At 41.7% G+C, this 24,514-nt stretch overlaps 2 protein-coding genes across 2 annotated transcripts in view; one reads left to right on the top strand and one right to left on the bottom strand.

Moving 5' to 3' along the window:
- Window positions 1-24,514, bottom strand: part of tbcd (tubulin folding cofactor D) — a 72,825-nt gene that overhangs the window by 45,961 nt on the left and 2,350 nt on the right. Inside the window, exons 3-15 of the mRNA XM_017700540.2 lie at window positions 22,804-22,854; window positions 22,612-22,709; window positions 22,412-22,513; window positions 19,854-20,000; window positions 14,545-14,600; window positions 14,000-14,132; window positions 10,624-10,669; window positions 10,398-10,530; window positions 8,966-9,108; window positions 8,694-8,754; window positions 7,392-7,466; window positions 7,031-7,125; window positions 971-1,127 (exon numbers count right to left, since the gene is read on the bottom strand). Coding sequence (XP_017556029.1) covers window positions 971-1,127; window positions 7,031-7,125; window positions 7,392-7,466; window positions 8,694-8,754; window positions 8,966-9,108; window positions 10,398-10,530; window positions 10,624-10,669; window positions 14,000-14,132; window positions 14,545-14,600; window positions 19,854-20,000; window positions 22,412-22,513; window positions 22,612-22,709; window positions 22,804-22,854 — 1,297 coding nt within the window. The remainder of the gene's footprint in view (window positions 1-970; window positions 1,128-7,030; window positions 7,126-7,391; window positions 7,467-8,693; window positions 8,755-8,965; window positions 9,109-10,397; window positions 10,531-10,623; window positions 10,670-13,999; window positions 14,133-14,544; window positions 14,601-19,853; window positions 20,001-22,411; window positions 22,514-22,611; window positions 22,710-22,803; window positions 22,855-24,514) is intronic.
- Window positions 2,457-6,770, top strand: znf750 (zinc finger protein 750). The gene is made up of 3 exons (XM_017700542.2): window positions 2,457-2,554; window positions 4,246-5,506; window positions 5,641-6,770. Exons 1-3 carry the CDS (start codon window positions 2,461-2,463, stop codon window positions 6,245-6,247), a joined length of 1,962 nt encoding a protein of 653 aa, XP_017556031.2. The 5' UTR covers window positions 2,457-2,460; the 3' UTR covers window positions 6,248-6,770.

Below are 24,514 nucleotides of genomic sequence, written 5' to 3' on the forward strand. Positions count from 1 at the left end.
ATCTACTGTACAAAGCAATTAATTCTGTAACGCTGCCAACAATGTTAGAGCAGTTACATCAAACATGACTTACATACAGTATCAGTCTAAAGTTTGGACACACTAGGTTGCATATATGCTTTTCATCTTAAAGATATCTAGATCTAAGGGATTTGGCTCATATGCTTGAAATCTGCCCCCCATGTCAATGATAATGTGCTTGTGTTCTCTCATAATGAGTTATTGTCTTTATTCCCTTTCAATAAAACAGATTACTGAAGCTCTTCACCAATGGCTGCATATCATCATATGATAATCTATGGAAACTGAATTGTGTGAATGCAATATTACCCTTTTTGACTATTTCTCCTGGTTTTGGGAACACCGTTCCTAGCTAGTTTCTCTATGCTACTTCTAAGTGAAAGTTGTATCTGATTATACCTATACCTGTAAAATGTAATCTGATTAATTAGCTTTTTACCACGATCGCATGCTTTCAGATATTAACCTCACATGTTTTCTCTGGGTACTACGGTAAAATAGGCTAGCCGCTGGCTTTTGACTTCACCATCTAGATGTTTCTGGGATGTTTGCTCGTTCCCTAATTTGTTACTAGATCCCATGTAAAATGAAATTCTTGCTATATTCCACTGATATGGAATTCACTCTTAACAAATTGGTGCTACAAAAATTATGCCATTAATTTTTGGTTCTTTGAATAACCATGTAAAGTGTGAGCGTGAAAAAAAGGTATAACAATGTAAAATTGACCAGTTTAAGGGTTCTTTCTTTTTTTTTTTAGATAAATTGTCATCAATCCAAGGGTCTTTGGCATCAGTCAAATAAAAATATTAGGAATGCTCTTTAAAAACACCCCAAGTGGCTCCTCTTGAAGCTGCTTGACAGTATTTGAGCACCTGGCAAGATTTTTATAGAGACGGGTTTTGTGAAGGAGGTTTTCTTTGTGCTGATGGCTGCAGGGTGTTTTTACCTGGCGATCTGGTTGACGTATGGTTTCAGCTCGCTGGGGTCGTAGGCACGAGCAAAAGCCCAGCAAACATAGCAGGCAGCGTCCCGGACGTTTGAGCCCAAACTGCAGGCTCCTCGCTTCTCATCATATGTTAGAGCCTTCAGGATCACTGGCACAACTGAAAGATTAGGCACAGACTCATATTAAAACAATATACAACTGTGTGCAAATGTTTGAGTGCACCTGGTCAAATTATACTGTGTTGATTTTCTAAGTGAAAATAAGTTAACACGTCCTCTACAGAGAACACATTTAATTGACAATTAGTTGCTGATTCTGAGCATTATTTATGCGAATATGCTAAATAACATGCATGAATTGAAATTTGCAGAAAATTTTAAGCACTGATAAGTCAAACTAGGTACTGCATGATAACTTCAATTAGGCTTCCTTAAGGAGAGGTTTGAAAATGAATAAGCGAACACACTGACCTACCTAAAATCACAGGTGTGTAAAATATTGCTCAACACTTGAGATGCATGTGCACAACAAATACACCCAAACCCATACAAAAAACACTTCTCAATAAGCCAACCAAAATATCTTAACAGTCAAGGCCAGAAACTTCAAAGTAATATAACATGTTTAGTCATTAATACAACACCAGCAGTCACCCTATATGGAGAATCATAATGAATGAGCCTTTATAGACCACCTAGCACTCATTGTGAGCAAGGACTCACTAATCACTGGAAATCCCCTAAAAATTCAAACTAAGAAAATAGAATGGAATGGAATATAACCCATTATGCACTGATGGAATCATAAGGAACCAAAGGAATCAAAAGGAAGTCCATTTTAAACGCACCAACTCACAGAGGGATTTTTCTTTACTTAAAACTAAAACCTCTCGTTTTACATCGAAAATGTTTTGGTAACCAAACCAAACATATGCAACATTACAGTTTGTTTCCATTTCATAAATTTTAAGCATTTAAATACAAGTCTTTGGATCAAAATCAGCTCTGATTAAATCCTTATACTGTGCATACACAGAAAATATAATAGGTCTAATTTTTCTCAGAGCACAGGTTTCAAAAGGTGACTGTAAATACATCACTTATTCAATATTCAAATTGTGAGTGAGGCACTCCCACCGTACTGGCATGTACACTCCATGTGTGTCTAGCTGCTCGCAGCAAAAGATGTCAGGCAAAACAGAATTTTATCATGCAAATCTCGCCAGTGTACCATCTCAGCCCCAACACCCCTTGACCTTTTCCAACTCGCATCCAGCTGTAGTAGATGGTGGCTGTGATAGTGTTCAGGCCACCCCGATGGCCACATGGGCAGAGAGGAAGCAAGTGTTTATGAATAGTGGCTTGGGGCCTGACTAATACCAGCTACATAGGTGCTGCCTGAGGGCTCTACCTGGGCGTAGACTCCACCCCACTGACAGCTACCAATTCACTGAGACAGAAAAGGAGGAAGAGAGAGAGAGAAAACTGTCCATGACAGCAGGACATACAGACGCATCGGCACTGTCCACACCACATCTCAAAAATCTCTGGACCAAATATCTGGCGCCGGTAACAACAACAACAGGTAAGCATTATTTTCTTACTCAGCACTAACCTGGTCATGGGTTTTTATTAACAGATGTTTTATGGACTATGATTGAATAATAAATGATTTTGATGAGACATTTTAGAGAGATTTTTAAAAATCTATCCTCAGTGAACTTATTAGAGAGGTGAAAATTTTATTTCAGAAATTTGGAAGTTTATTTCAGCAGCAGGTGTTTTTGTAATGCACCTGTTGCCTCTGTGCTGTATGGCATACAACACTAACAGAAATGACAACTCTGGTAGAAAACAGTCAAAAACAACAGGACAGAAGAAAAACATGTTGGCAATCAAGTTGTGATTTAATTAATAAGAAAAACTGAGGCATCGAAACACTGAATCATTCTGAGAAAACTACACCATGCCTAGAGGGTACGAAGAAACCAGCAGAATCAACTTTATAAGCGGGACAAAACAACAACAACAAACTACTACTACTACTAACACTTACAATACTAATAAAATGACCCCTCACACCAATGGCTTCTATATAAAAATAGTATTTTCATTCATTTTACAGTCTGTTGTTTACAGACGTTATTTTGAGTATATAGTATATAGGGTATTTCCAAAAATGCTATTATAATAACAAAAGAATTTTGATGGTCACAGCAGACAAAGAAAAGGTAGTTTCAGGACACAAGGAAAAAAAAAAACTTTCACAACAGAAAGTTCTTGATTCTATTCCTTGGGAGGGAACGGCAGCATTTGCGACAAGCCAAGCCAAGCCAAGCCAAAACTGGACAGACGACCTGTTGCGACAGTAGATGACAAGCAGGTTCTTTAGGGCGGAGTCCTATACAGCAACAGAGAACCCTCACGGCAATACTTCTCTGGAAAGACAAAAAAAGGATCCTTGTCCTTTCAATACTAACCCTGGAGCTTCTAAATCCTCAGCTGTCTTCAAGTATTCAGGCTTTAAAAATAGAGATGTGCAGCTTAAGTGCTGGATTGACGCCTCAATGCAGTTTTGCATCCGTGCTGTTTACCTCGCTGCTAAGCATACTTGATAAAACTCACATGCTCATTTCGAAGGCTTCTGTGAATTCAGGTCAGGTGTTGTAGAATTAGAAAATCCAAAAGTATGCAGTACTGTGGCCCTCTACAACGAGACAGCGCAGAAGCCCAAGAAGAAACAGTTATTATTTGGCTGAGCTAACAGGCAAAGCGAGCTATATGATACCCAAGAAATACCGTTATGATCATTCATCCACAGCAGCCAGCCTGCCTCCTCTAGTGTTCAGCACAGGTGAGATCATCAGTCAGCAAGAAAGAGTGTGTGTTTGTGCGGCCTGCAGGTGGGGTCATGGGAAGCAGGTGTCTGTGGTTTCCCACGCCATCAGCAGAGGGTTCGAAGGGAGAGGCACAAGTCTCCACAGGCCTACGGTTTCTTCATCAGAACTGCTCTTACCTGTCGCTGCATCTCAGCCAAGGGCGCATGGCACACCAAACAATCAGAGGCATAAGCCAAGAAGGCCATAAAAAATTGCCTCAGTGTATGCAAAGCTGGTTCTGAGTTTGAATGCAGAGCCTTTTTCTTTACTTAACTGCCAAACTGCACCGCAGGCAAAAAACACAGAGAGCCTGAAGGGTATGGTTCATAGTATCACTGTATAGTATCACTGTACTTGTTTTCAGTGTCATTTTATTTGTATTTTCATTTAATTTCAGGACTGACAAAGCACAATAGTGCCAACATGGAAACTCCTCCCGACAGAAAACCAAAGAAACCCCACTACATTCCACGTCCTCCTGGCAAGCCCTTCAAATACCAGTGCTTTCAGTGTCCCTTCACTTGCAACATCAAGTCTCATCTCTTCAACCACATGAAGTACAACCTGTGCAAGAACTCCATCTCTCTGGTGTCCCAGCGCGGGGAGCAGTCAACAAGACCTTCCAGAGCTCCTCAGCACAGCAATTCCTCCACCCAGATCACTGAAGGAATGCAAACTTCTGCTAAATCCAGCCCAGTCAGGCTGGGCAACAAAGCCAGAGAGGTGGAATGGACCAAAGATCTAGCTTGTCAGAAGGTGGAGGAGGGAGCACAGAGAGTAGAAACTGAGAGTCCAGTGAAGAAAAGCCCAGAATCTATTCCTGAGTTAATCAACAATGAAAGCAAAGAGCTGGAAGTAGTTGAGGCCGGGATCAAGCACACCTCAACGTCTGCCTTCTCGCCTGTCCCACGAAAGAGCGAAAGCGAGTCTCAATCTTTACTACCCTACAAAGCAGAGCAGCCCCCTCCGCAAGCTCCTCATTCCTTCCACAAACCAACTATCTGGGGTCAGCAGGCCACCCCTGTACCCCTCAAACCCCCTGTAACCAGCTCCGTTGCAGACTACCCTCCATACTTGCTTCCTGAAAGACGGTCGCATGCCCTCTACCAACCGTACATGCCAAGCCAAAGCAGCTCCCGTCTGAGTCTCCTAGAGCACCACAGACCACTAGTACCAGCACCTCTACTTGCTCCCAATCCATCCCTTCTTCCTTACCACTACAGATACGGCCACTCCTTTCTCCCAGTCCCACAGCTGCCTTACAACCTTTATCCACCCCCTGAACAACCTCCAACATTGCAGTCTCTGAGGTATCTTCCTGTTGAGATATACCCCCATGGTTTTGATCCCAGGGTCTATGGAGGGTACAGCTATCACCACCCAGGTTCCTACAGCAGGCAGCAAGAGGTTAGGGGGAACCAGCAGCATGGAGAAGACAAGACAACACGGCAGAGCCCCTTGGCTGGTTGTGCTGCGTCTGGGTCCCCAGACAGGCCGAGTACTGTTGAGTTAACTCAGAAGCACCCTACCAACCTCGAGCACATCACCCACAGAGAAACACAATCAGACTGCACCACTCTGAGAAGAGGGCTGATGACCGACTCATCTAGGAGTCTGTGTAACCAAAGGAAAGAGAACAGCACACAAAAGCAAGGAAGGTAAGGAAAGTTACATTACATACAATCATAGATCAGAATTGAATGCACTGTAGGAAAGTGCATAGTAGTATACAATGTTGTACCATTTAATCCCACTAAAAAAAGGCATTTTATTTCTCTTTATCTCTCTTCAGAAACAATATGCAAAGCACCAGTTTAAAGAGGCACTCTGGCTACTCATCAGAGGAAGCAGAGGATGAGGAGAGCAATGACGAAGGTGCTCCTCTTAACCTGTCGAAGAGGGACCGGAACACACTCACGTCCCCAGTCAACCATGAATCTGAGATTGACACCAGCGCAGGGGTCAGCAATAAAGAGGACGCTCCTCTCAACCTCTGTCTCCGTGCAAAATCCAGTAGCCAAGCCCAGTCTGACGTAGTAAGACAACTGTGTAGCAAGTATGCTCAGGCTGAGAGGCAACTGTTGACCAGTCCAACTGAACGAGATCAGTGTGAACGCAGACACTCAGCAGCTTTTGCCCTCTGTCAGCTGGCCAGCTCAAGTAATATCAGTGCCTCTGATCCCACTTCAGCTCCACAAGAGAACACCCAGGCCCTGAGCTGCCTGCAACTTCCAGAGCTCAATCAAGCACCTACAGAGGACTCTGTACACATGGATGACCACAAAGCTCCAGCCCAGGGACAGAAACGAGCAAGCAATGGGATCACAAAGAAGACCATCAAGAAGGCAAGAGTGAAAGAGCCCATTCGAGTCCAGAGAAAAAGGATACAAAACTGCTGATTTATAACCAAATCTCTCATTTACAGGGTCAATGAAAAACATGTTTAAGGGTCCACTCAATTCATATTTCAGTTCTGAGCTGATTGACAATGTCTCCAGCTCACATATGATGCTGCAGCTCAATAAAAATAATATGTCGGAATATGTATTATATTCTACTACATCCTGTTAAAACAGAATTCTAACACACTCAAAGACATTTCAGACAGAAAATGAATGGCTTCATTGAAAATATCTATTATAACACTTGTTTAACTGTGTTTATACCATTTCTGTATTCAATATAGCTTTGGTGGAAAAATCTTGTATAAATTGTATGTCTTCATGCACTACAAGGAAAACAAAGCTTCAGTTCTACTCTTTAAGGAGTCTTTCTGTAGTGTTTTGAAACACAATATCTGTACATACTCTATGCTTTTATGCTAACTGCATTTTTATAATGTATGCTCAAGCAGTCTAAATGATGTAAACACTTCACTCTTCTCAAAACTGTAGTAAATAAATAAAATGTTCGTAAAATCTAGTCCATGTACAATATTTTTGTGTGCTTTCCAAGACAAAAATGTTTTCTTTAAAAACTGAGATGAATTTTTCATAGAAATATTAATACATGGGACCCTAAGAAACATTAATACATACATAGTTTTTTACACAATTTTATACCATAAATTAGGTGATGCAAGTAATAGGCTGATATATAGGTAAAAATATTAGAGTAAATTGAAATAATTTTAACAAGCTCAAGTTAGGTGTTTAATTTATCATAGACAGAGTAAGACCCACCATCCGACAGTCGTGAAGGAAGCAGCAATCCTCTGCGGCCCAGTTCTGCAAGGGCAAGGCAGCCCCCATGCCATGCATTGTCGGTCTCCTGAAAGCTGAAGCAGCTCAAGAGTAAGGAAGCTAATCAAACATGACCTTCCACAACAGCATTCATTAGAGAAAAATCTGATCCTACTGATTCATGGGTCAGCCTTGCTTGTGGCTGACTGACTCATCTATGACATGCAAGACAAGTTAACAAAAACATTAATAAACATCTAACTCCAGGTACAAATACATTGCACTATGTTTCTTGAACATCAGAAAACTGCATGGTGCCCATGAAACACACTGATTCATTCCTATTTATGATGAAGCTTACCTGAAACAGTCCAAGACTGAGCCAACAACCTCATCTGCCAACTCCTTGGGCAGCCTTCCAGTCACTCTCCCAATACTATGCGTGGTTAAGAAAAGATAATGAAAAATAATTGTATATATCGTAGGAGCCAAAATATACAACTGTAAATTTCTGGACCTAACACACAATATGGCCAAAAATATGACCTGCACACTTATATGAGCTCGTTGGACATCTCATTCCAAAACCATGGTAATTAATATTGAGTTGGCCCTCTTACTGAAGCTATTACAGCCTCCATGTCAAAAGCGCATTTGTGGGGTCAGGCACTGATGTTGAACAAGAAGGTCTGGCTCACAACTGACATTCCAGTTCATCTCAGAGTTGTTTAATGGGGTCAGGGTTCTGTTCTGACCACTGGAGTTCCTCCACACCAAACTCATCAAATCATCTTTATGGACCTCTTTGTACACAGAGGCACAGTCATGGTGGAAAATGAAAAGGCCGTCCTCAAACTGTTGCCACAACATTTGAAACATATAATGAAATGTCTTTGAATCTTTGAATGTGATATTACCTCTCACTGCAAATAAGGGGCCTAGGCTGAACCCTCTAAAACCACCCCAGATCATTATCAGACATTATCAGATCATTATCAGTCAATCAGACTGCCAGATGATGCCAGTGAATCCTGATTCAACACGGCAGAGAACATATTTCCACTGCTCCCAAGTTTACACCACTCCATAATGATCTTATGCTTGTGTGCATCTGCTTGGCCATGAAAACCCAACTCATGAAGCTCCTGACACCCAGTTCTTGCACTGATGTTACTTCCAAAGGCCGTCAAAAACTCTGCACCAAATGATGTAACAGAGGATAGGTCATTTTTTATGCACTACGTGATCCAGCACTTTCTGTGGTCTCGTGGTCAATTACTTTATAGCTGAGCTTTTGTTGCTCCTAATTGCTTTCATTTCACAATAATGACACATTACATTTGACAGATCAAGTAGGGCAAAAAAAAAAAAAAAAAAAAAGAAATCACAAAATGACGTGTGGCAAAGGCGGCATCCTATTAAAGTGCCACGTCTGAAGTCACAGAGCTCTTCACTATGACCCATTTTACTGTCGATGTTCATCTATTAATGCACGGCTATATGTTTTACTCAGTACACACCTGGACTCAATTATTAGTAGGGGTGTCCACATACATTTGGCCATATAGTCCTGGAGAACTACACCCCAATACCTAATGCAAGACAGTGCACTATGCTTAGTTAAGGTTTAAAACACTCACAAAACACTCATAAACATACTTACCCTTTAGCTGCAGACCAGCGCACTATTGTCTCCTTGTCTTTCAATCCCCCCAGCAGTTGTTCTACAAAAAAAACATTGGCATATAGCAGAGTCATTATGGCAATACAACTACAAGAAATACAGCAGCCAAAAAAGCTTTCAATGAATTAAAGCCCACAGTGGCCTGTTAGAATAACATATATCGTGCTGGCCATCATAGGATTTTTGCTTGAAATAACTTCATTGATCAACACTATGGAGGAAATGGTGTGCGAGGACAGATGAGCACTTACCAATGACGTTTTCCACCTCCTCAGGTATGTCGTAATCCTCCTCTCGGCTTCCAGACTCCAGCTCAGGTTTTGCATCCAACACTTTTCCTGCAGCTGTGGACTGCGCAAGGTTCACAGCCAGAGAGCGGCTTCCTCTCTGGTACCTGGACGGCAAAAGCTAATTTGTTAACAAACTCTTTTTGTTGAGCATCTGGCATTTCCCAAGCCTTCTGAGAAGACCACCCACCATCCATAATTTCATACTGCAGATCCACAACTACAGTTGGAAAAGAGCCTATATCACAATATCTGTGTGTCTGTGCCAAATGCATACTGTCAGAGCACGTTTTCATCACACTGCTACAAACCCTAACAAGTGAGATTAGAAAAGGAGAACTTGCCCTAAACTACAGGCTGATGAGCCTCTCAACTGATATTCTTGTCGCTTTCCTTCAATAACCTGTTTCAGCATGGCAAGTAGAAGCCACAGAGAAGTGTGGTTGAACAAGAGAAACTGGAAACTGGTCAGAAACTTGCAGGGCAACTTTGTTCTTGGTGTGGTTTGGTAGCTCTTGGTGTGGTTTGGTAATTCTTGCTGTATGTTTAATAACTTTTGCTTTTACTATAAACAACAAAATAATAAAATGGCTTAAAGCTGACTGTTAATTTCAACAGACTACATTTACTGAAGCCATTTATTATTATGATATTTGGCTGGGCTTTACTAAATTTTTATTAGTTTAACCAATTCAATCCTACCACATCAAAATCCTTCAAGTGTACAAGTAAACTTTTTTTTTTGGATCCCACAACCGGGGAAATTCCACCTCCGCATTTAACCCATCCGTGATGTGAAACACCACATACACACTAGTGAACACACACACTAGGGGGCAGTGAGCACACTTGCCTGGAGCGGTGGGCAGCCCTATCCACGGCGCCCAGGGAGCAGTTGGGGGTTAGGTGTCTTGCTCAAGGACACCTCAGTCATGGACTGTCGGCCCTGAGGATCGAACCGGCAACCTTCCGGTCACAGGGCCAAATCCCTAACCTCCAGCCCACGACTGCCCCCTTGCGCAGTTATAAAAAGCAAAATGAGACAAATATTGTTTATTTTTGACCATCTTAAAGCTACAGGTGGTGCCTTTTCTGACATTTCAGTCACCCACTGTGATGGCCAGCATGAAAGGTGCAATCCATCAGTGATGCCTAATCCTATTGTTAATCGACTTAAGCCTAGCACAGAACAGAATGTGCTGCAATGCAAGAAAAGGGCAGAGGTTGATTTCAAGTCTTTCTGAGATTTGGATTTACCAGCATACTCTTTGTTTACCTGTGTCGTTATTCTGCTTTGCCTCACTTGAATCAAACTGTATGAGACTTATATTAACTCAATTAATTGCTTGTCACACACAAAATACATTTTATAATGATTCCCATATACACCTCTCACCTCCACTTAGCCAGGCGGGGTTTAAGAAAGGTTAGACCTAGTCTCTGCACCACCTTCACTCCTAGTTTCCTCAGCATGGCCAGGCTGCTTTCCGCTATCTTCTTCTGGTCCAGGCACTGAAGCACAGTGGGAGCTGCCACAGAAAGGCAAGAGGCTCACATCAAGATGAGCAAACAATTGGTTTCTTAAACCAGAGCAGGGCTGGGCAGGTATAAGTGATACACACCATACTGCAGGAAGTCCTCTCGCTTGCCATGCTTGAAGAGCTGGGCCTGGTAAATAAAGAAGGTTTATTTGAAGGTAGCTTCCATATCAGAAAGCACACAGTCCTACCTAAGCTTAAAGAGCTTTAACTGTTTTTGAATGCCTACCTGTTTTCCACCAATGAACTACAGACAGGTGATAACAGACTGACCTAGTTTCCCACAAAGCAGCTTTCTCGGAACTTTACTAACAAGGGTCAGCGTTTCAGTTTTTTATTGTTTTAACTCAAACATTTAGTAAGAAACATTCTGAGTAATGAATCCTCCTTTTAAAGTCACTTCTGTCTGTTCCGCTTCCTTTCTTGATCTAAAATCAAGGCCAGCTGGCCCTGCTCATCATCGATCTACACGCACTTGTCTGGATGCATCTGCTCTCGTCAAGTTTCTCAATGACCTGTGATTCACTAGAAAACCATTTACCAATGCCCTTCAAGATGGAGGGCTCATTCCACACCAATGATTCTACTAAACCAGGCAGTAATGTAACTGATCTTTTCCTTTTGTTTACATACTGATTTGACTGAAGCTATTCGGAAAGGGTTTACCAGTAGCTTGTCTGAGCAAACCAATCTGATCAAGTTTTTTTTTTTAAGTGGGTGGAGAAACAAAAATGTTCTAAACACCAGCAAAATTTGTTCTAACTGGATTAAACAGTTACATCTACAGCCAGCAGCAGCCCCTTGTAATTAGCAACCTTTAGAGAATGCATTACTTGTCTTTGCTTGCCAAAGCCATAGCCTGGTGACATTTAACAACATGCAAAACTCTGATGGCGGTTTTGTCTCCCCAGGCGTTCCAGACACACTGAGCCAGTTTTGAAAGCCTGAGGCAGTAGAGATGCATCACAGTTAACACTAAGCAGCAACACTGCTCACCCTACTCTCTGAAACATGCATGACAAGTTTGAGAGCCAAGAGCAAAAACTCTCATAATCGCAATGACTAAGGCAATCAGCTTCATTTATCATATGACTAACGCTGTGTAAAAAGACAAACCCATACAAACAGCATGAGGGGAAGCTAATGGTAGATGTGGGTACTTCATAATGTCAAAATATTTTCCCCAACACATCACAATATTTATCTTTCCTGAAATCTGACTGATTTGAAAATTGGAACACACAAAGTGGTGCCACATTAAAAATAATGATGATAACAACAATATGAAACCAATAATTTGTATCTAACATTTCACACACTGTACTGCACTAATAAAACAGGACTAATTGTGCTCTCTTTTTAATCAAAATGCTATTGATCAGTTCTTTAAGCACTAATGATATCCACGGTACACAATGTAGGGTATACTGTGACTTACTGTGATACAATTCATCACAATAAAAATGATCATACTGCCCAGCTGTAACAACATGAGGGGAGTAACCTTTTCTCGCTGCTTTTATAACAGATGCAGGTTTCATGTGCTTGAGCAACAGGTGGAAGAACACCTGCCAGAGCCTTTCTAGTAATTATAGCTCAAAGGTAAACACCTCAATCACCACTAGAAAAGCACCTGCACGTAAATACATGTGCACACACAGAATTCCTACAGATTACATCATATAAATCTTTGCAAAGTGCCCTTTTACAGAGCATAGGATAAGATAAGTTTCAATAGGCCAATGCATTTTTAACAGCACTGAAGACCTAGGAGGTCTTATTAGCGGAGATCATAATTTGTCAGAACAGTGGCTAACCAGCACCCCCTGCTGGACAAATATCAGGGAGCAACTTTATCAATCACTTTAAACGATGTGATGTTTTGATATTAAAAGGTCTTCACAATTTCTTTACAATGGCGGTGGCAGGAATCAGGAGGTTGTGATGGCTACAACACAAATAGAGTGAATATGCACCATCCAGCCACTTCAATAAGTCCACCTCTATTTTTAGCTCCATTTACCATATAGGTGCCCTTTGTGGTTCTACAATTACAGACGGCACTCCATCTGTTTCTTACTACAGTTTGTTAGCACCTTTTTACCCTGTTCATCAATGGTTAGGACCCTCACAGGACCACCACAGAGCAGGATCATTCTCAGCACTGCAGTGACACTGTTGTAGTGGTGGTATGTCAGTGTGTGTTGTGCTGGTCTGAGTGGATCAGACACAGCAGTGTTGCTGGAGTTTTTAAACACCTCAGTGTCACTGCTGGATTGTGAACAGTCCACCAACCAACAGGGCTAACAAAGTATGCACAGAAATAAGAGTGACTACAGTTCTACAATTGCAGTAAAGTGTACCTATATATTAAGTGGAGCTGATAAAATTGACAAAGAGTGCAGATACAAGGAGATGTGCCTAGCCAATATACACTCATTATCCAAAATGACCAGTGAACCTACATGTTTCTTCTGAGTTTTTACTTAGAATGTTGACATTTGTAAAACAGCTGTAAATCTGAACAAATAAGCCTTCTTTAGCTTCTTCTTCATTGCCCTATATGTACCTCTCCGCTATTAATGGACAAAAACATGGTTTAGGCGAAATGTTTATCTCAAATCCATTGTGAAATGACATCTCGGGCATCAGGCAGCATATTTATAACCATTCTGGGTAATAATTGTAGAGGCATTACTGTGAACAGTTCTCACCTCGTTAGTTTCTCTAGAACAGAGCATTTCACATCAAATCACTATGAATGATTTTTTACATTTTAACCATCTAATTATGCAAAAAGTCTGAAAAAAACGGTGGAATTCCTCTTTAAGAAGACAGACTTCAGTTTATGCATGCTCTCTTAAGTGTGTGTTTATCAGGTCCTTTTTTTAGGCTTAGCATTAATGATCTCTGACTAAAAATTCTCTAAAGAATTTACGGAAAATTGCATTTCCACCTTAAAGCAACACCTCCTCCAAAAATCAAATTTAAACATTTTTTCTACCATCAGCCAAGACATGGTGCTCGGAATTCTGCTTGGTGTTGCACTGGAGCTACGAGGCTAAAGTAGCCAACGAGTAACAGAAGTTTAAAGCACACCAACTGGAACGGTTTGCCTAAATCATCACACATTTGCTTCAAACCGCGTAAAGTTAAGCAATTTCAGATTTTTATACTTGCTTATGTGATTTCTGACACAGTTATCTATTAAAAATGCCTGAGAAAATTCAGGCTTTAACGTTGCTGATACTGGGCCTGCTGAGACAGACTTTTGTCCAAACTATTGTTTTAAATGAATGAACGGTTTCCACACAAGCTTCTCAATCTTCTGACGATAGTAACTGTGAGCTGTAAAGTATCAGGAGACACAAAGAAAGACAAAAACAGCAGAGCAGATGAAAAGAGAGCAGAGCTACACAGGCTGACTACATGAAGAAGTTGAGGTTCAGTAGAGGTTTACTAGAGACTGTAAAGCTCCATCCAGGGTCACAGTTCCCTCCATGGTCAGGTCACTGGCCTGAGATATTGTCGTGAGGGTCCAGTCAAGGAAATCACCTAGCCGCTTCTGCTTCACATCTGGCCGGGTCACAAACCTGCAAGGCCAAGTAAAACAGCTCATTCAGTTCAGTTCAGTTTAGTGTTATGCACAGTGTTACTACAGCGCAATGCTGGTTAACAGATCAAAAAAGTAGATAATGTGACATCACAGAACACTCGCTCAAGTATACTGTCCAGTTGCCTTGTGTATTAACTATGTCACATGTGACATAATGAAAGGCCAAAGGTAACATTCAAAGGGAGTAGGTGAATAGATAGGTAACAGCCTGGTCTCTGCTGGTCAGGAACTCAAATGATATCTACAGAACACCTACAGCTACTGCACTGGGAAAAGCAGTCATTCACACGGAAGACACACAGGCAACTGTCCATACAGAAATATTTTCATTACCACTGAGGAATGTATAATGTTACATAAACTACAATGGATGGGAATCGTCAGCTTACTTTGAGACAAGTACTGATGCGGCATCCCTCGATTTGTCACTGACTCGAAGATAAGTCTGAAAAGAACATGCACAAAGAACATGACTGCTGATCAGAAACAAAACGTGCATTAAAAAGTGTCTCATTAATTCAGAAAATACTCTTGGAATGAATGTAGCATAAAAACAATATAAGGCAGTGGTTCTCTAACTGGTCTTCAGGGACCCCCAGACCATCCACATTTTTGCTCTATCCTTAAGTGCTGTGATGGAGTAAAAATCTTTTGGTTCTTGAAGAGATTTATTCATTCATTATATATATATATATATATATATATATATATATATATATATATATATATATATATATATATATATATATATACAGTGCCCTCCATAATTATTGGCACCCCTGGTTAAGATGTGTCAAAAGCCTTAAAATAAATTCAGTTTTTATTGTGGAAACATACTGTCACACTGAAAATTGTAGAAAAATGTAACCTTTAACTCAAGTAGAGTTTTAGGGGGAAAATAAAATCCCTGACTAAGAAATAATTTTTCTTCATAAAATCACCTGTTCCACAATTATTGGCACCCCTAACAATTCTTAGGAAATAAATGTAATTAAAGAATTTCTGTCACTTCTACAGTAGTTTACGAAGTTAATCAAAGTATGTAGGAACATTTAATTAGCAATTCACAACTTCCTGTTTCCCTGGGGTATAATTATGACGTGACACAGAGGCCATTTCTCTTCAACATGGGAAAGACAAAGGAACATAGCATTCAAGTAAGGCAGATGTGTGTTGACCTTCACAGGTCAGGCAATGGCTACAAGAAAATAGCCACTCACCTACACCTGTCCGTATCTACTGTCAGAGGAATTATTAAGAAGTTTAAAACAACTGGAACAGTGGTAAACAAGTCTGGACGAGGACGCAAGTTTATTTTGCCACCACGCACAGTGAGGAGGATGATAAGAGAAATAAAAAGTTCTCCAAAGCTCACTGTTACGGAACTGCAACAAATGGTAGCATCTTGGGGTCACGAAGTCTCCAAAACAACCATCAGACGCTATCTACACGCCAACAAGCTGTTTGGGAGGCATGCACGGAAAAAACCTTTTCTCACTCACAATCATAAACGTAAACGTTTGGAGTTTGCTAAGCAGTACTGGGACTTCAACTGGGACCGTGTGCTTTGGTCAGATGAAACAAAGATAGAGCTTTTTGGCAACAAATGCTGTAAGTGGGTCTGGCGTAACACAAGAGCTGAGTATGCAGAAAAGCACCTCATGCCCACTGTGAAATACGGGGGAGGATCAGTGATGCTGTGGGCCTGCTTTTCTTCCAAAGGCCCAGGGAACCTTGTTAGGGTGCATGGCATCATGAATGCTTTGAAATACCAGGACATTTTAAAACAAAATCTGGTGGCTTCTGCCCGAAAGCTGAAGATGGGTCGTCACTGGGTCTTTCAGCAAGATAATGACCCTAAACATATGGCAAGATCTACACAGAAATGGTTGACCACACACAGAATCAAGCTCCTCCCATGGCCATCTCAGTCCCCAGACCTTAACCCCATTGAAAACCTGTGGGGTGAGCTGAAGAGGAGAGTGCAGAGGAGAGGACCCAGGTCGCTGGATGATTTAGAGAGATTGTGCAAAGAGGAATGGTCGAAGATACCTCTTTCTGTGTTCTCCCATCTTGTGAAACATTATAGGAGAAGATTAGGTGCTGTTTTGTTGGCAAAGGGGGGTTGTACAAAGTATTAACATCAGGGGTGCTAATAATTGTGGCACACATTATTTGATGTTAAACAATTATTTCTTAATGTGGGATTTTTTTCCTACTGAATAAATGCACTTGAGATAAAGGTTGGATTTTGCTCTTTTTTCCATCGTGGTCCTATATTATTTAAAAAAACCCTCAATTTATTAGAAGCTAAAGAACACATCTTAACCAGGGGTGCCAATAATTATGGAGGGCACTGTATATATATATATATATATATATATATATATATATATATATATATATATATATATATATATATATATATAATATACACACACACACACACACACTATAGATCCAAGATTCAAGAGTTTCATTGTCATGTGCACAGCAGAACAGGCAGTTGCACTGTACAATGAAATTCTTACTTTGCTGTTCCTCCATTTACCGAATATAATCTTAAGAGAATTAAAAAAGAAGAATAACTCTAAAAACAGTAGTAAAAAGTAAAAAATGTACAGTGTATGTAAAGTTGAAATAAAATTAAAGTTACACGTGTGTATGTGCAAATAAGTAGAGCAGCTGTTCATAAAGTGCATCAAGTAACAGATGTAAACAGATGTAAAAGGTAACCAATATTGTTCTATGCAAGTAATAGATGTTAACAGTATTGTTCTAACAGCAGCAGTACAGTGTAGGTAAGGTGCAGTTGTTGAGTGCAAGCTTAAACCAGTTCAGAATGGGAGGGGGGAAGAGGTAGTTAGTGAGGTGTTCACCAGCCTGATGGCTTGTGGAAAGAAACTATTGGTCAGTCTTGTAGTCCTGGACTTCACACTCCTCTAGCGTCTACCTGAAGGTAGGAGTGTGAAGAGTCCTCGCTGGGGGCGTGTCCCTGATGATGTTTTGGGCCCTACTGATGACCCTGGTGTGATAAATGTCCTGTAGTGAGGGGAAGGCTGCTCCTGAGATGGACTGGGCATTTTTCATCACACGCTGGAGAGCCTTTCTGTCCTGAGAAGTGCAGACTCCATACCAGACCGTGATGGAGCTGGTAAGAACACTCTCGATCGTGCTCCTGTAGAAGGCGCTGAGAATTTTGGCTGGCATGCCAAATTTCCTCAATCTTCTAAGAAAGTACAGTCGCTGCTGGGACTTCCTGATGATGAGGTGTGTTTTGTGAGACCAGGTGAGATCCTCACTGATGTGGATGCCGAGGAATTTGAAGGTTTTCACCATCTCCACCTCAGTCTCACCTATGTACAGGGGTGTGTGTAGCTCCTGCTTCCTCCTTGGATCAACAATCATTTCCTTGGTCTTTTCTGCATTCAAGGAAAGATTGTTGTTATGACACCAAGCCACTAGCTCAGCCACCTCCTTCCTGTACACTGTCTCGTCCCCACCAGTGATCAGTCCAATGACTGTAGTATCATCAGCGAACTTGATGATGCTGGTGTTGTTCTGGGAGGCCACGCAGTCATACGTGAAGAGTGTGTACAGAAGGGGGCTCAGCACACAGCCCTGGGGGACCCCTGTGCTGACTGTTCTTGTGCTGGATGTGCGGCTGCCGACTCTGACTGACTGGGGGTCTATCTGATAGAAAGTTCAGCACCCGGTTACAGAGGGCTAGTGTCAGTCCAAGGGTGAGGAGCTTTTCTGAGAGTTTGTGTGGGATGACCGTGTTAAATGCTGCGCTGTAGTCAATGTAGGGCATTCTGACATACGTGTCCTTGCCCTCCAGGTGTGTGAGGGCTGTGTGAAGGGCAGTGTTCACTGCGTCGTCTGTGGACCTGTTCCGTCGGTATGCAAACTGAAGAGGGTCTACAGTGTTTGGAATGGTCTTTTGGATGTGAATCATGACTATTCTCTCGAAGCACTTCATCACGATTGGGGTGAGTGCAACAGGGCGATAGTCATTTAGGCAGGTCACAATGCTTTTTTTTGGGAGGGGTACGATGGTGGTTGACTTGAAGCAGGATGGCACAAAAGCTTGTGCGAGGGACAGATTGAATATGTCCACAAACACATCGGCCAGTTCTGATGAGCAAACTCTGAGAGCACACCCAGGGATGTTGTCTGGGCCGGCTGCTCTCCGTGGGTTTATTCTCTTCAAGGTCCTGCACACATCCACTGATGTCACAGTGAGTGATGTGTTTCGTGTGGCCATAGTGTCTCTCGGTCGGCCAGGGTTGAGGACCTCGAAGCGAGCATAAAACTCATTTAGCTCATCAGGTAGTGTGGTGTGGCTGTTTGTGACCGGCCTGCTCGTCTGTTGGTAGTGGGTGACGTGCTGTAGTCCTTGCCACATGCATCGGGAGTCCGTGGTTGTGTAGTAGCCCACCAGTTTCAGCCTATACTGTCTCTTGGCCTCTCTGATAGATCTACGCAGGTCATATCTGGACCTTTTGTAATCTTCGTGTTGCCTGAGAGAAATGCAGCATGGCGGGCACGTAGCATGGACCGAACTTCACTGTTTATCCAGGGTTTCTGGTTGGGGTATTTTCTGCAGCGCCTTGTAGGGACAATGCTTTCAATGCAACTGCTGATGTAGCCCATTACCCCAGAAGCATAGACCTCTAGACCAACAGTACAGTCCTCTCTCACAGCAGCAGTTCTGAACACATCCCAGTCTGTACTGTCAAAGCAGTCCTGAAGCATTAGTCAGTTTCTTCATTCCACACTTTGATGGTCTTACTCACTGGAAGTGCTTGCTGGAGGAGTTGTCTGTATGCTTGGTAGAGGAACACGGAGATGTGGTCAGATTGCCCGAAGTGTGGCCGAGGCACAGCCCTGTAGCCCCCCTCACGTTGCTGTAAACTTGGTCGAGTATGTTACTCTCCCTCGTTGGAAAGCCCACGTGCTGATGAAACTTGGGGAGTACAGTCCTCAGGTTGCAGTGGTTGAAGTCGCTGGCCACAATGAGCACGGCGTCCAGGTGCGTGGTCTCTTATTTACTGATGGCGTCATGCAGCAGCCCTAGTGCCGTGGCAGAGTTCACGCGTGGCGGGATGTAAGTAGCCAGAACGTGCACAGAGCTGAACTCTCTAGGCTATATAGATAAAAGGCTCTGCACTTCACCATCAGCAGCAGGCTAGGTAGCGGTGGTCGTGTAGCCCTAGCCTTTAGCCTAGCATGTAGCCCACCTCTCTTGCCCCGCTTCCGCATTGGCTGCTCTGTTCCTCGGCTGCACCACACACCCGAGGTCGGTGCTGCTGGGCCTTGCCGGCTGGTAGGGTGGAGTGTGAGCGTAAGAGAAAGTTGAAGTCTGAGAGGCTAAAGGTAAGTTCATGATGAACTTTACCGATCTCCAGGAGTGCCTCTCTACTGTAACTAACTGTACCGTAGATGTTCTGTACACTTAAAATAAACACTAAAGTTAAAATAATAAATAGCATCGGTTGCAGGAGGAACACACAAAGACGTTCAGGACTGTCCATGCGACTAAAGAACTAAAGAACTATTCATACTGGATTTATGTCAATGGGAAGGCCTAATAACTGCTTTGGAAACAAGCCCTCAAAAGGTCAGTAAAGGCAAAACTTAATTTTTCACCAAGTTTTGGAGCAGAAACAACTCAGCCACCAACACAAATCATTACCTTGGCCACAGCCAGGATACGGTCCATGATAGGTTCTCTATTTAGTCCAGGTTCAGAGTTCAGATGGCCGTCCAGACGAGAGAGGTCAAACGGAATGAGGCAGGTCATGGAGAGCCACAGGAGAAGCATGTAACGAGTCTCCCATGTCTGTGAAAAGAGAAGCAAAGGAAAACAAACTTGTATAAACAGTGCCCTCCACAAATATAACCTTTCACAAATACGATGGATAAGCAAAAGAGGCTTCTTTATTTTAAACATTCTTTATTGCTTTTTCTTTTGATCTTCAATGCAAAACATTGAACAGCAAACAGCAAAAATCTAATATTTATTTGAAGTACAATCATTGGAAAAAGCAATAAATATAAAAATTAACTACATTTTTCTTAAATTTATGTGCGTCAGTTATTGGCAACCCTGAATTTAATACTTGCATCCTCCCTTTACAAAGACAACAGCTCTCAGTCTGTAATGCTTTTAATCATTACATCTTCAACAAAGGTTAGATTTTTGCTAATGTTCTGAATGAAAGATCAAAAGGATAAGTAACTAACAATATTTAATTTATTGCAATGTCTGCCCAGAAATCAGGGTTAGTTAATTTTACTTCAGCCATGCAACACAGGCCTCTGAAAACGTTTAAACCTGAACAAGAATAATTTGAACAAGAATAGAACCAAAATGTACGAGGGTACTTGTGGACCTCTCTCTTGTGGTTGTCCTTAGGCTGGTCAGAAGGGCCTTGCTCTCTGACTGTAACAATGGCGCCTAGAACTCTAAAATCTCTAAAAGCTATTGACAGGTTTCCAATAATCACTGGCATTAACAAATAAGTACTTGAAAACTTGTTCTCAAAATAACTCAAAAACAACATGCGAAGTGTTTGTCACCATTTCAATGTTTTATTCTACATCATTTGCACAAGATTTGTGTTAGAAAACATGTTCAGAACTTGTTCAGAAAACACCTTAAAAGAGGTGATGTAATCATGCTTGGATGTAAAATGAACATCCAGCAAAGCTTGAGTCCTTGATGAGTAAGGATGGGTCGAGGCTCACCACTATACAAAAAAAAAATGCATCAGCAAATAGATCAGACATTTAAGGACAATCACTCTCAATGAGCATTTGCAAAGATTTTAGGTATTTTATCCTCTAAAAGTGCATAATATCAGCAAAAGAAAAATGAAAAATCTCTGTGCATAAAAAGTAAGGCCAAAAACCTCACTTTTTCAAACCTCAGACCAAAAAAACTGAATGCCAGTGACTTTCGATCCCTCAGACAGCACTACATTAAAAACCGCCATGCTTCTATGATGGATATCACCACATGGGATCAGTAATAATTTGACAAACCCCTGTCAGTAAACACTGTTTTTCACTGTATTCACAAATGTAATTTAGGAATGTAATGTGCACAGCATGAACTGGCTTGCCCACCGGGGGGGTTCTGTACATTTACATTTATGGCATTTGGCTGATGCTCTTATCCAGAGCAACTTACAATTTGATCATTATACATAGGTAGGCTAAGGCGGTGTTAGGAGTCTTGCCCAAGGACCCTTATTGGTATAGCGTAGGGTGCTTGCCCTGGTGGGGGATTGAACCCCAGTCTACAGCGTAGAAGGCAAAGGTGTTAACCACTACACTAACCAACCATTCTTACAGTCCTGTTGAAACTTTCTTTTCTGAAATTCTGTAAAGCTGCTTTGTGACAACATCCGTTGTAAAAAGCGCTATACAAATAAATTTGATTTGATTTGAACTACATATCAACAACGTCGAGAACCGCCACCGACTTCTCTGGGCTTGATTTCATCTGAAACAGACTGATGCAATTTAAAAAAGTGTATTGTGGTCTGACGAGTCAACCTTTCAGACTGCTTACAGAAATAATTGATGTTGCATTTTCTGGGGCAAAGAAGTAAAGCACTACCCAGACTGTTACCAGTGTAAAGTTTAAAATCCAGGGTATGCCATTTCATGGTATGGGGCCACTCCCACTTTTTATAGTGTTACTACATTTAAAATAATAATTTCCTAAAATGTGATTTGTGTTGCCGCAGAGCAGCTCCTACACTTTACTAATGCTGGAGATGACTCTTCTCACATACAGCAGTAAAAATGCTGTTTGTGCCGTCAAGTTTTAAACGTGCTGTGAAACTATGTGATCAGGAAAAAAAAAACAGAAAAAGAGCTGACAGTCCCACCTGAGTGTGAGGCAGCACAGAGTGGACGTATGGTGGTACTTGGATAAATATCAAAATCCTTACAAATTGGGAGATAATTCATCAAGCTTGTTTGTTGCTCCCATACATTTTAACACATTCTATGGAGAGTTGATGCCTGGCATGAATTGAAGGTGCATTTACAATGCATTTATTTTTTTAACTCTTCCGTTATAATAACATTCATTCTCCTCTCTAAAATAGAAGTATTATATATATATATATATATATATATATATATATATATATATATATATATTAAATACAAGAACAAAAACTAACGTAACAAACTCAAATAGTTAAATTATCTGGACAAGCCTTAGTGGTACCTCACCTCTGTGTCCTTTGGATCCTGCCTGCACAACAGATCCAGAACTGGCTGCATATCAGCCACCTCATGTGGGAAAAGCTGCATGAAGGTCTTGTAGCCTCTCACCTGGAAAAAAACACACAAGGAAGGTTAGAAACCTGTAATATATGCATAAAACATAAGAGTGCTTAAATGTAGCTCAGTGATATTAAAAATAATCTTGCCTTTGAGATGATGTAGAGAAATTTAAAGCCTAAATGAACAAGCAGAGGGGGAGATTTCTCATCCCGGATGAGTTTCAACAGCATGTTCAGCATCCATTCTGAGAAAAACATCAGAATTATCTGCATGGCTTCATAGAGCATGACATACCACTAACATACCACATTTGGGTTCGATGAGCAAGAGCTCCTTACCTAGGTGAGAGTCCAGAAGATGCGGCTGCTCCTGATAACGGTCCATTATAACTGCAGCGAAGCATAAATAGTTTTCACTTAGCAAACTTAAACCAAATTTTAAATCATAGACATAGTTTGGAGCCTCTTCACTTATTAATAAGTACTCTCCACACCAATTGCTCTATCAAAGTCCTTGGAATGGTCCATATTTTTGCCACAGGGTTCTTAACTGAGCATTCAGGAATGTTGGCAGCTACAGTACTGAGCAAAAGTCAGAGACCATCCTTCATTTATTTAACTTACAGTCACAGTGGACATTAAGTACACATTATTCATTTATCAGCATCAGGGGAAAAAGCAGAAATGTATGCAACAGAAAACGACACAGAAGCTGCACAACCTGCAGGGATGTTTTTCCACACCTCCAAACATCAGTCTTCAACGCCGTTTGCATGTTCTGCTTCTCACAATCCAAGTCACCCCAAAAACATTCAGTGATGTTGAGGTGTGGACTCTGGGGCAGCCAATCTATTGCTCTGAAAACACCAGCAGATTCTGTTTGATTTGCAAATGTTCTTCTTTTAGCTCTAGTTCCTGTTCTCCATAATAGCTTCTTGACAGCTACATTGTTTCTATATCAGGGATCCCGGACCCCAGACCCCAGACCTGATGACCCCATGCTCAACACACCTGAACCAACGCATGAGTAGTTAAGTTAAGTGATACTTTTTTAAACCCACAACCGGGGAAATTCCACCTCCGCATTTAACCCATTCGTGATGTGAAACACCACATACACACTAATGAATACACACTCTAGGGGGCAGTGAGCAGCCCTATCCACGGCGCTCAGGGAGCAATTGGGGGGTTAGGTGTCTTGCTCAAGGACACCTCAGTCATGTGCTGTCAGCTCTGGGGATCGAACCGGCAACCTTCCAGTTACAGGGCCAGTTCCCTAACCTCCAGCCCACAACTGCCCCATAAATAGTAAATAGCTAATTGTTAACTACTTGAATCAGGTGTGCTAGACGACAGAAAGAGCAGGGATCGCTTGCTTTCAATTTTTTTAAATTCCAGTTTTAGAAACTGTTTTATTTATTATGTCACTTTGACTTTCCTGTTCTTGTGCTAGTGCAGGCATGTCAAACAGCAGACCTTCCGGGCCACAGTGCTGCAGAGATTAGCATTTATCCTCCTCTGATGCCATGAATTAAGTTTGTGAAGGCCTCGCTAATTAACTGATGAGCTGAATTTGGTGTGTTTAATGAGGCAGTGTGCTGAAGTCTGCAGTGCTTTGGACTGCAAGGACTGGAGCTTGACACACGTGCTAGTGGATCATCTCATATCTTCTCAGAAATATCTCCTGAAAAATGAATAACTTGTACTTTATGGCTGTTTTGGTCTCTGATATTTGCACTGTACTTTAGGTTGGAGTGAAAGTGTGGACCATCTGGCGGTGGGTCTGGAAAACTGGGTTGAGAAACACTTTTCTAAACCAAGGGGGCCCCAGGCCCAGTGTTTGAGTAGGGATATAGACATACTGTGATGAATCTGTGCATCCAGGAGTTAAACAACATGGAGTTGAACAACAATGAGTTGAAGTCTCTGATCAAAAACGGTGAAGGACTTTGTTGCATGGTACAAGCGGAACCACCTGCAGCTCAATGTGACAAAGACAAAGGAACTGGTGGTGGACCTGAGGAGGGACAAGGTACCGGTGACCCCTGTG

Source organism: Pygocentrus nattereri, chromosome 1 (assembly GCF_015220715.1).
Source record: "Pygocentrus nattereri isolate fPygNat1 chromosome 1, fPygNat1.pri, whole genome shotgun sequence".
Taxonomy (NCBI): Eukaryota; Metazoa; Chordata; class Actinopteri; order Characiformes; family Serrasalmidae; genus Pygocentrus; species Pygocentrus nattereri.